At 42.3% G+C, this 12,436-nt stretch overlaps 1 protein-coding gene across 2 annotated transcripts in view; it reads right to left on the bottom strand.

The window, feature by feature from the left end:
* Positions 1-12,436, bottom strand: part of DNAI1 (dynein axonemal intermediate chain 1) — a 314,390-nt gene that overhangs the window by 49,524 nt on the left and 252,430 nt on the right. For both annotated transcript variants that reach the window (XM_001378802.5, XM_056805993.1), the window contains one exon: positions 2,735-2,824. In XM_001378802.5, the coding sequence (XP_001378839.3) occupies positions 2,735-2,824 (90 nt within the window). The remainder of the gene's footprint in view (positions 1-2,734; positions 2,825-12,436) is intronic.

The following is a 12,436-nucleotide window of genomic DNA, read 5'->3' as shown; positions in this document are numbered from 1 at the left end:
AATTCCTCTTTTTAAGATTCTTGTCACAATCCCTTCACAATGCATTAAAAGTAGCTGCTGTTATTCCCAGCAAGGAACACTAAGAGTGTGACCTTGCTTTGGATGTGGAATTCTTAAGCTGAGAAGAGATTTCAGGGGGTTTGAGAACCTGAATGGGGAAGGGAATTTCCATTTTCATTTTCACTAAACTTCCACTGAAATGGAACATTTCCTTCAATGATTTAAAGCCATTTTCTAAGCAGGGGTCAATAGGCTTTGCCAGACTTCTCAAATAGTACAGGACACAAAAAATGTTAACGCTCTCTAGTCTAGATGATATCAAAGGCCTCCTTCAACTCTAACCTTAGAGCGAGCAGAAATCTACCTCCTTCTCTTTAGCTCTGACACAATCTTGTTTCTGAATTATTCTGTGTGAATCTTCTCTCCCCAACTAGACTGTGATACTCCTTCCCCCTCCCCCACCCCTTATCTCCAGGAGTCTGTGTTCTGTCCCAGATGATGGCTGGAAATACAGACGACAGGGCGGTAGGCCCTGGAGTGATGAGATAGGATAGGACCTAGGTGCCAGGGGTGTCTGATGGCAGGGTTTGAAACCAGGGCTGAAAGTCAGGCACCAGACACAGCCCCAGGCCTTAGAAACCCCTGGCTAGAAGGAGGGTGACAGTATGGTGGTGTTTCCTGTCTCAGGACTGGGTATCTCCTATCAAATCCTACACATCCTTCAGGACCTTGCCCAAGCTCCATCTCTAGGAGGTCTTCTCTGACCAGCAAAGCTGCGAGGGCTTCTTTGCTTTCTGAACCTACCTTGCCGTGCTCTGGACATACATTTGGGCCCTTGATTCCATCACGGGATCCCGCATCTCCCATCTAAGCAACCTCAGAGGCCATGCAGTTGGACCTGGGCCTTAGCAAGACTTTCTGGAGAAGTGGCCATCCAGGCTCCAGCGATAGGGAAATGGCTACCTAATGAGTCAGCTCTTGATGTTTTTGGACAGCTCTAATGGTTAGGAAGTTCCTCCTTCTGTTGATCTGCTTTCTCCTCCTTAGCTCTGACCCAATCTTGTTCTGTGTGAGTTTTATCTCCCTAACCAGATTGTGATGCTTCTTCCCTCCCCCCACCCCAGCTGTATCTGTTCCTTCTCTTGTATGTGCCCTAGCATGACCCAGCCCAGGGACAGGACCACAGCAGGGCTCAGAGAATGCTGGCTTGGCAGTGAACTGAGTTGACTCTGGGGGCCACCCAGAGGATTCAGTTAAGGGTCAGGCTTCTGATGCTTACCTGTCTTTGCTGCTCCATCCCCTGCACCAGGAAGGGTGCTGGATTTCCCTTGTAATTCTTCAAAACTCAGTTCAAATGCTTCCTCCTCCATGAACACTCTGTCTCTGCCTGTTTCTCACTCCCACAGTTTAGAACAACCTTTCCTTCGTCAGACCTTGAATAGCAGTTTGTGCTATTGAAATGCACTTATCATGTTCTATTTTGTGGGGATTTTTGGTACCCATCCTATATTTTTACTAGGTTGTGAAGGTGTGGTCATTAAATATCTGGATCGCCTCTGCACATAGTAGGGGCGTAAATGATAGCTGTTGCCCTGAATTATTTCTGAGAAAGAGAGAGAGCACATATTGGCAGGGATTGGAGTGGCTGAATCTTTAACCCATTGGCTCCCAATGCTTGTGAAGGCAGGTCTGGAAGGGCCTGAATTAAGAAAATCAGGATTGATGCCTAAAAGCTAGAGCACGGACAAGATAACCTGTAGTGAGTTCTACTTAACCAAGATTGCTAAATGGGCAGGCAAGGGCCCAACCAAAACAAAAACGCCTATCCACTTTATCTCCATCATTTCCTACCACTCCGTCCGCCAGTTACCCCCAACCCTTGTTTCTGTCCTTCAGCTTTCATGCTGTTCCCAATACCCAGGACCATGAACTTTTCTCCTTTTTACCCTCATCCCTGTAAAATCTGGAGGGAAAAGAAAAGGAGGGGCAGGATGTAGGAAAAGAAGTATTTCTTTCTTTTTGTTTTCTTCCAGGTGATTCTATCCAAGTCCAATGCAGTGCATAGGATCACGTACTGAAAACCAAAAGGGACCTTAAAGCATGGGGTCCCCAAACTGCGGCCCATGGGCCACATGCAGCCCCTTGAGGCCATGTATCTGGCCCCCACCACACTTCCAGAAGGGGCACCTCTTTCATTGGTGATCAGTGAGAGGAGCACTGTATGTGGCGGCACTGCAAAGCAAGGTGTCACTCACATACGATACTACTTCCAGTGACATAATCCTTTGTGTGGCACCTTAGAAGGAGGTGCCGTGCAAAGGATTATGTGGCTGCATAATGGAAGATGTCAACATGGTGAGCAGCGACCTGGGGGAGGGAATTCCACACTGTATATACTGCTGTCAGGTTAGGATTAGGGTTAGGTTTTTATAGTCCAGCCCTCCAATGGTCTGAGGGACAATGAACTGGTTTCCTGTGTAAAAAGTTTGGGGACTCCTGCCTTAAAGGATAGTGAGCCCAACTCCCTCATTTTATGGAAAAGGAAACTGAGGCAGAGAGAAGTTATGTGATTTTTCTCAAGATTACCCAGCTGATAAGCATTTGAGGGGGGATTTGAACCCCAAACTTCCTAAGGTCAAGTCCGGTGCCCTAGCTACTATGCCATGCCCATTAGAGTTGAAGATAAACAAAGTCAAGAAGCTGGAGACACTTGGTGGGGGTGGGGGATGATTACCTTCACCAGAGTCCACGATACAATCCTCCCATCAGATGACACTGAGAAAAAGTTGAAATTATTGTCCATGTCATCCTTCTGCCACCTGACCTGAAATAATATTAATCAACGTATTATGAAATAATACCAACAATATACCAATAAATAACAATGAAATGATACAAACCAATAATCCCAATCCAGGCAAAGGGCCTTGACAACCTTACTCCTACTGCCTAACTAACTTCCCTTGACTAGAAAGGTCTGTATTTGGAGAAAGTACCATGAACCATAATCAGGACAAGGATATGAAGGGCGTCCTTCGGTGAGGGGTGGGGGAAGACCATCCCTGGACTGGGAGGCAGAGATGGCAGAAACCCATTGTGCCAGCTGGTGATCTCCTGTTCTAATCATTCTCAGATCTTGGTGCTTCTTTGTTTCTGTGACACTGTGGAAGAACTTCAAGAGTTTTTGAACTTCAGAGGCTTGGGGTAGAGCCCTGGTTATGTCTCATCTGTAGCTTGAGAGCAGTCCTTCCCTTTGACCCTGCAGCCTTCTAACCTTAAGCCTTTCCTCCACTCCCTGGCTTCCCAACTTTCCAGGATTCCAGTGTCCCATCCTTGAAGACTACTAGAATGCCTACATAGGAAGCACCTTCCAGAAATGGGATTCTGGACACTAGCCTCCATCACGGAGTGGTTGGGGATAAAAGGCAATGAAGTGTATCCAGGGAAGGTATTTTTTGGGGAGGAACCTGGTAGGGAGAGTATGGGGTCCTCTGTAAGGGAACAGTCAAAGCCTGCCAGTGGAAGTAAGTTTGTTTGTTTCTTCTTTCCTTCTTTCCTTTTTGTATCTTTATTCTGTATCTGTCTGCCTATCTGTCTATCAGTCTCTCTTTCTCACTTGCCTTCCATCCAAGAGTGGCTAGGTCCAGGCAAGCAATGGGGGCTAAATAAGTTGCCTAGCTAGGAAGTGTCTGAAGTCATATTTGAACTCAGGACCTTCCATCTCTAGGCTTGGCTCTCTATCCATTGAGCCAATTGCCCTATGGTATATAGCCTTGATTATTTGGCTCTTACCTCCAAGTTTTTTCTCAGCGATAGGATGTTCTGATCAAACTGAATTATCCCAAAGAATTAAGAGTTGGTAGGCATCTAAGAATCATATAATCTAACTTCCCACTTCTGTTTATAATATTCGTGATAGGTGGCCATCCAGCTTCTGCTTAAACATTTCTAGTAAAAGATAGTGTATTACCTTAAGAGATCATTACAGGTAGTTAGGTAGCTCAGTGGAGACTCAGACCAAGAAGGGAGGTCTTGTGTTTGAATATGACCTCAGATACTTCCTAGCTTTGTGACCCTGGGCAAGTCACTTGACCCCCATTGCCTAACCATTACCACTTTTCTGCCTTGGAATCAATAAACAGTATTGGTTACAAGATAGGAAGCAAGAGATAATTGAAAAAAAAAGGTATGGTTCTCAGGGGCAGCTAGATGGTTCAGTGGATAAAACGCTAAGCTTGAAGATGGTAGATCCTGGGTTCAAATCTAGTATTAGACATTGCCTAGCTTTGTGACCCTGAGCAAATCACTTAACTCTGATTGCTTTTCCCTTACCACTCTTCTGCCTTGGAACCAAAACTTAGTATTAATTCCAAGACAGGAAGTAAGGTTTTTTTTTAATTAAAAAAAAAGAGAGATGTATAGTTTCATTGTTGGACAGTTCTCATTGTTAGAAAGTCCTTTATACTCAATAATACTCATTTTGCATTTGAAGCCACATAGAATGTCCAAATGACACTCCAGACTGTTGAGGACAAGCATGATTCCTAAATCTTCTCCTTTTCACACCACACCACACCACACATATCCTCTAAGAGAAGAGGAAGACTCCAAAGTCCTCCCTGCTTGAAGGATCAATCTCCTTTAGAATATCCTCAACAGAGGATCATTCTGATGTGGGCTGAAATGTCCTGCAAACCCTGCTAAGTAGCTGTCCACAATCAAAAGAACACAGAAGCAATAACTGGTTGATTAGAATTTCATATTATGGGCCAGTTAGATTCACAATTAAGAGAAACCCCCTCATGTCAATCTTTGCACAGAACCTTGATCCTTGGTTGGCGTCTCTGGACGGCAAACACAGGGGGTTCAGTTCCCCAGGCACACAGGACGAGGTTCAAACAATGCTCAGTTTCCACACTCACTGCTCTCCTTTGGAGTTTGGGCATAAAGGGGCAAAACTCGTTGTCCCAGGGGGTTTCATGTATCATCGGCATCCTATTTACATTGGGATTTGCTCCTCCCACAGTGGACAAACAGAGTGAACCATGGGTAAAGCCACACAGACCAAATTGGACCATGGCTAAAATGACATCAGTTTCCTGGAGGCACAGGGCAGCAACTGCCAGAACAAATGACCCCTTCCTTAGCAACTAATCAAGACCAAAAGTATTCCTGAGAACCCCTACCCACTCTGACCTTTTACTCTCTCACTCTCTATCTTTACTTATCACACCTGCTTTTCTCCCTAACTTATATTAATTCCTTACTCTACTAGCTACTCTGTTACTCCATTCTCTTATAATAAAGCTTGTTTCCTTGAAATAGAGTCAGTTTGAGTCATGAATCAATTCTTTGGATGAGACCCAGTGAACATTAATCCCATCAATATGGTCTTCATTTCATCATCCCCAGTTATGGGGCACTGACTTCCTCTTAGAGTGGCCCATTCCACTTGAAAAGAGTTTTACTAGGGGCAGCTACGTTGCACAGTGGACAGAGCACCAGATTCAGGAGGATCTGGGTTCAAATGTGGCCTCAGACACTTTCTAACGTTGTGATTTTGGGCAAGTCACTTACCCTTGTCTGCCTAACCCTCACTGCTCTTCTGCCTTAGAAATGATACCAAGACAGGTTAGGGCTTTTTTTTTTTTTAAAGAAAAGAAGCCTTCCTGATGAATTCTATTTTAAAAACACAATAATTTTTGCATTTCTCACTCACCCATTCCCAGTGAACATTTCCTTACAATAAAGAAAAATAGTTCAGCAAAACCGACCAGCATAATGAGAGCCTGCAAGTGTATGCGACCCTCCACCTCCATGCTTCGCCATCTTTCCAAGGAAGGGGGGGTGTTGTGCATTTCCTTATCTTTTTCAAGGAGCCAAGGTTAGCCATTATATTTATACAACACCCATATTTGCTTTATTGCTCTTTTATTTTACATTATACTAGTCAAGTGGGTAGGCATTGTTTTCCTGGTTCTGCTTACTCTGCATCAGTTGGATGTCTTCCCAGATGAAGTCATGGACTAGTGGTTTGGGCTACGAGAGACCTTAGAGGTAACTCCAGGCCCTTTATTTTGCAGATGCAGGGAACTGAGGCTCAGAGAGATTAAATAACTTGTCCAATGCGAAACAGGCAGTAAATAGCAGAACTGGGATCTGGACTCTGGTCTTATTAGTCTTTCCACTGGGCCATGAGGTGCAATGATATTTATTTCATTACATTTGAGTACCACAGTTTGTGCACTGATTCTTCTCATTTTGTTTCTTGTCCTTCACTATTGTAAAATGTGCCGCTAGGAAGATTTTAGTAAATGTAGGACCTTTTTGTTCTCTCTTTTACTTCCTTTGACTACCTGGCTAACAGTGGGATCTCTGGATCTGGGCATTTCAGTAACCCTTGTTTTTTTTAATTTTTTAAAGCAAATTGCCTTCCCAAAAGGTTAAACTAAGGTGCAACTTTACCTGCAGTGTATTATTAGTGTGACACCTGTTTTTTAGCCCTTCTAACACTAACTATTTTCATCCTTTTCCCTCTCTGCCAATATCCTGGATGTGAGATATAAGTTATTATATTAGATATATATCTAATATATAAAACCTTAGAGTTGTTTTCTATGTGCATTTATCATTAGTGAGTTGGAACTGGCTTTCATGTGGCTGTGAATTGTTTACAACTTTTAGAAATGAATGAATATTCTGGTTCTATTTATTTATTGGCAATTTTCTCTTTGTCTTATAGATTTATATTCGTTCCCTATATGTCTTGGCTGCTAGGCTTTACTGATAACTGATGCAAAGACTTCCCTTGATGTACAGTTTCCTTCTAATTCTAGCTCTGATGATTTTATTCATACAAAGGTTTTACAATTGTATGTAATCAAATTGTCTTTTTGCTTTTTAGGATCATTTCTAACCCTCACTTGGTTAAGAAACCTGACTTTAGCTATGGTTGTGAGGCCTACTTTTTCCTTTATCTTATTTATTTTTAATATATATAATATATATTTAAAACGTCCATCTCATTTTCAATACTATGTGTTAGTTCCAAGCAGAATGGTAATAAGGGTTAGGCAATAGGGGTTAAATGACTTATCCAGGGTCACACTGCCATTTTCCTTTATTTTTAAATAAATTATGCAACCTCATATTTAAGTTAAAGATCCATTTGGAACTTCTTGTAGGGCATGATATAATATTCTGGTGTAAATTTTTTTTTTTACCAAACTGCTTTTGGCATTTAGAACTAGCAATTCTAACCAAATTGCTTCAAGCAATTCCCTGTTCCATTTTTGGGCATGTGTAGTTTTTAGGATATTTTTTTCCTTTTATAAAGTCTGAAAGCCTAAATGTTGTTTTTTCAACTTTCACTCATTACATGTGAATTATTCTTTGGGAATAAGAGTCTCAGGGATGGCTAGGTTCATTGGATAGAGAGCTAGGCCTGGAGTCAGGAGGACCTGGGTTCAAATGTGGCCTTAGACACTTTTCCTAGCTATGTGACCTTGGGCAAGTCATTTAACCCCCAATGCCTAGCCCTTGCTGCTCTTCTATCTTATAAGTAATACTAGTACAAAAGGTAAAAGTTTGGGGGAAAAAAGAGTGAGTCTAGTTTCTCAAACACTTGAAGGATGGCTCTTCAAATACTTGTAGACAACTATCTTATCTTCATGTTAAAAACCCTCATTTCATGCAACTTCTCCTATATGGCATAAAATCATGGTTCCTTACTATCCTGGCTGCTCACCTCTGGATGGTCACCTGCTTACGTGGCTACTAGAACTGAACAGGATGCTCTAGCTATGAACGAGGTAGAGTACAGTGGGATTATCATTTCTCTGATGCTGGACTCTCTCTCACTCTCAAACCCTTATCTGTTTCTCTCTCTCTTAAACCCTTATAAACCCTTACCTTCTGTCTTAGTATCAATTCTTTTTTTTTTAAACCATTACCTCCCATATTAGAATCAATACTGTGCATTTGTCCCAAGAGTGGTAAGGGTTAAACAGAGGGGGTTAAATGATTTGCCCAGGGTGACACAGCTAGGGAGTGTCTTAGGCTAGATTTGAACCTAGGTCTTCCTGTCTCCAGGCTTGGTTCCTCCTCTCCTCTCTCACCTTACAATTTAGAATTAATATCATGTATCGATTCCAAGGCAGAAGAATGGTAAAAGTTAGACAAAGGGGGATTAAATGATTTGCCTAAAGTCCCAGTTAGGATGTGTCTGAGGTCAGATTCGAACCCAGGATTTCCCTTCTCTAGGCCTGGCTGCCAATCCACTGAGCTACTTAGCTGCCCCATGAAGGTTTGCAATTTCTGCTTTCTTATATGTTCACAACTGGTTCCTTTAATGATGCAATCTAGAATTCTGCCAGAATTGGAGTCTAGTTCACTGACCTTGAGCCTGTAGACTCTATTCACTTCCCTTCTTAGAAAATTGGGACCATATTTTCCCTTTTCCAATCCTGCAGTTCCTTTTCTACTTGTCCAATCTTTCAGGGCTCAGCAATCACAGCTGTCAGTTTTGAAAACATGTCATTTATCTCCACCCGGTGACTTGAGTTCCTCCTGGGCAGCTAGTGCTCTTTCACTATTGCCCTACCTGTATTGCTAGCCATTTCCAAGTAGTCCCTTGTTCTATCTTTTTTCAGTTCAGAGGTTATTCTCCTTGGCAAAGAAAAAAAGTAAAAGAAGAATTAAGAGGCTCTTTCTTTTCTCTGTTGTCTATCCTTCCTGAGTCTTTCTTTGATCCTCCTCTTTTCCCCAAACCCAAGCTTCCCTTTATGCTGTCCTTAGCTTTCCTAATCAGCCTCTCGTTCTGAGTTTATCACTCCTGATGCTGTTCCTAAACAATCTTGCCACACTTTTGTACTCCTTTTCCATTGCCTGCCCCTAAGTCCATTGTCTGTACATTCTTTTAAAAAATCTAACTTGATTGCTGAGTTCCCTGTGCATTCACAGGCATGCTCTCCCTCCTCTGCTCCAACTAGTGACCTCCTTGGCTTCAAGTCCCAACTAAAATCCCACCTTCTGCAGCCTTCCCAATCCATTTTAATTCTAGTGGTTTTTCTCTGGTAGTTCCTATTTACCATATATATGGCTTACTTTATATTATATATGTATACAATATGTATATATATATATATATGTAAACACATTTTTAAAAAGCCTTTACCTTCTATTTTAGAATAAATACTGAGTATTGGTTCCAGGACAGAAAAGTAATAAGGACTAGGCAATGGGGGTTAAGTGACTTGCCCAGGATCACAAAGCTAGGAAGTGTCTGAGGCCACATTTGAACCCAGGACTTCCTTCCTATCTCTAGGACTAGCTCTCAACTCATCGAGTCACCCACTGGCTCACTCTTGAAAGCGCCAAATTCCTATCTTCTGGATTGACTTCATCCTAGAATTTTTAATCCATGGTATTCTACCTACCCTTTTTCTGAACCCTGAAATATGTTCTCCCCAAATTTAGGACATGTCAGACTTTGCTCAACTTCCATCTCCCTCTCAAAAATTCTAGGATAGGGTGACCAATTTTGCTCAATGCTCCTATAATTTATGTTGGTAGAAACTGGATCTGGAATAGACCTTCCTTCCTTCCTTCTGAATAATTGAATTATCTCCCCCCCCCAATACTATAATATTATGCTGCAATACTGGGCTTGTTATCTGTCTCACAAACTTCTCATCCGTTTCATCTTTCTGTCCTGGTGGTCTATAATATACCCTGATAGAGCATTCTGTTTCTGCCTTCATTGATCTTTGCCCCAATGCTCTCCACCATGCTCTATTCCTCCTATCTCCATTTCTGGATTTCTTCACATTCTTAATATGACATTATTCTACTTTCTCCTCCCTAATTACCCATGCTGTCCCTTTGAAGTTTTATTCTCCCAGAGAAGATCTGGGTTCAAATTCCTACTTCAGACACTAGTTCTGTGATCCCAGAGATATCATGCAACCCCTTTGAGCTTTGCCTTCCTTTCAATAAAATTAAGATAATAATAATACCCATATCCCAGGGTTGTTGTGAGGATCAGATGAAATGATATTTGCAAAGCACTTTGCAAGCCTTAAGGTACTATACAAATGGTAGCTGGACTAGATAGCCTGCAGTCAGGAAGACTCATTCTCCAGAGTTCAAATCTGGTCTTAAACACTAGCTATCTGACCCTGGGCAAGTTACTTCACCCTGTTTGCCTTAGTTTCCTCATCTTTAAAGTGAGCTGGAGAGGAAAATGGCAAACCACTCCAGTGTCTTTGCTAAGAAAAAAAACAAATGGGGTTCTAGAGAGTTGGAAATGACTGAACAACAAAATGGCAGCTATTCTTGTTTGTCTTCTATGAAAGTCTGGTTATTTCTTCTACTATTCTTCCTTCATCATAGATATTCTCTGTGGTGTCTGGTTTACTACATAGATATAGAGCATAGGTAGTATTCTCTAGGTTCAGCTTCTTTACATGTCTCAAGCATCCTTCATTGGACTTGATTTCCAGGCCTTTCACTCTCCTAACTAACTTTTGCCGGAAAACCTCTAGTTTGTTCAAGTTCTCAGAACTGAACCTAATATTCTAAATGTGGTCTGACTGAGACAGAGGACAAAGGGCAGAGTTCAGGCCACTAGAGTTTTAGTTAGTTTTGGTCTATGATGGCATTATTATTTTTTTTGATGGGGGGGGGGGCTGCCTCATTACAGTTGGTTCAGACTGAGAATGTGTTTAGCTAAAATCCCCAGGCAGTTGCCTAGGCTGGCTCTGACAGTCTTCCTTGTAAAGGAGATTGAGCTCCTCTCAGTCACACCTATAAGCCTAGCATGGTTGACTTTGGACCTCCTGCTTGGATGCCCTCTCTCTAATCCCAAGAGTAAGGTGAGAGAAGGTTAGTTCAATGGCTATGGACACCCAGACCTTTCTCATGTGAACAGCCTCATCCTTGCTGGGGAATGGGTACTTCTTTCAACTTCCTGTTCCAGCTGAACCTGGCTGATAGTATGGATAAAAAGTATGGGTGGAGGTAAAGCAGGGTAGTGCTGGAGGCTGTTATGTGTTGCTCCTTCCTTAACTCCCTGCCCAAGGGGCCAATGAGCCACATCTCCCATACCCATACTGTCTTTCATTGCCCCATTCAACCTGGCCCAGTTACACAACTCTTTTTATTTTATGTTATTGATAAAAAATGCAGCATAGAAAATTATTCCAATTGACTAAGAATTATGATCATTCCCCCTAGATCTCTGGTGTTCCAGGTCTTCCTCTCCTTTCTTCTCTCTCTTTTTTTTTATCCCATTCTCTTTTTCTTCCTTTCCTCATGTAATTTTTCTCTCCTTATTTTTCTATTTCCTTCTCTTGTTTCCTTTATCCTTCTCTCCCTTCCTTCTTTCTCTCTCCCTCCTTCTTTCTCTTCCCCTTCTTTCTCCATTTGTTCTCTCCCTCTTCATTTTTGTCTCTCCCTCCTCCTTCCCTCTCTTCTCTACTGGCTCCTTCCTTGGTTGTTGCCTGCCTAGTTTCACTCCTGTCACCCTTCCCTTTCATCCAGTCACTTCTAGGGTATGACTGGATATTTTGGGCTTGAGTTCATGGAAACAGAATAATGGGGAATTAGACAAACCACATTTGAAAGTGACAAAATGAATCTTTTGTCCAGCCTGATCTTCCTTCTCTCTACTAAGCCATTTCTTGGATTCCTCAAACACTTACCAATTCAAAATACTATTTAATAATCCCTTTCCCATGTAATTTTCCTAAGCTCCTGAATCCACAGGTAGGCAGCCTCCTCCTCTCCCCTCTCCTCTCCTCTCCTCTCCTCTCCTCAGAAGGTAGGGGAGCCCCTTGTGTCTAGGCTAAGGTCCATTTGCTTTTGGAAGACAGAGCCATTGGTCTAAATACAGGATGAGCTGGCTGACAAGCTAGATGGACTATCTAAATTCATGTAGAGAAAACGAAGCATCTTTTATACTCAAAGTCATTTAGTCCCAGTCACTCATTTAGAATGCAAAGAACTCCTACTTCATCATATCTTAAGGAGCCCAATTCTCTTCATCCTTCCAAAACTTACACTCAAAAACTGGCTGCAATATTTTCTCAAGGGAATGAAAGGAAGGTTCTAGCCCTTCCTCTACTTGATAAGGAATCCTTCCCCCCATAGGCACCTTGTGGGATTGGGGTCTCAAGGACTCAAAACATGAGCCATTTTTTTCTCTAGGAAGACTCTCTCCTGGGTAGATTCTAGATTCTCCCCTGGGTAGCTCTGGGAAATTTCCCAAGCTGCCAAGTGGCAATAACCACACTTCAAATCAGAGCATGGATTCTGAAATGGGCAAAGTACTACATAGATATGGGGGAGGGTTGGTTTTTTAAATTATGAAGATGATTCGCCTAAACTACCACAATCTGGACACAGACAGTGTGACACACAGCATTCCACATTGTCT

The sequence above is a fragment of the Monodelphis domestica genome, chromosome 7, assembly GCF_027887165.1.
Source record: "Monodelphis domestica isolate mMonDom1 chromosome 7, mMonDom1.pri, whole genome shotgun sequence".
NCBI classification, from domain to species: domain Eukaryota; kingdom Metazoa; phylum Chordata; class Mammalia; order Didelphimorphia; family Didelphidae; genus Monodelphis; species Monodelphis domestica.
The sequence above is the reverse complement of the archived record's forward strand: the minus strand, read 5'-3'. Positions and strand labels throughout refer to the sequence as shown.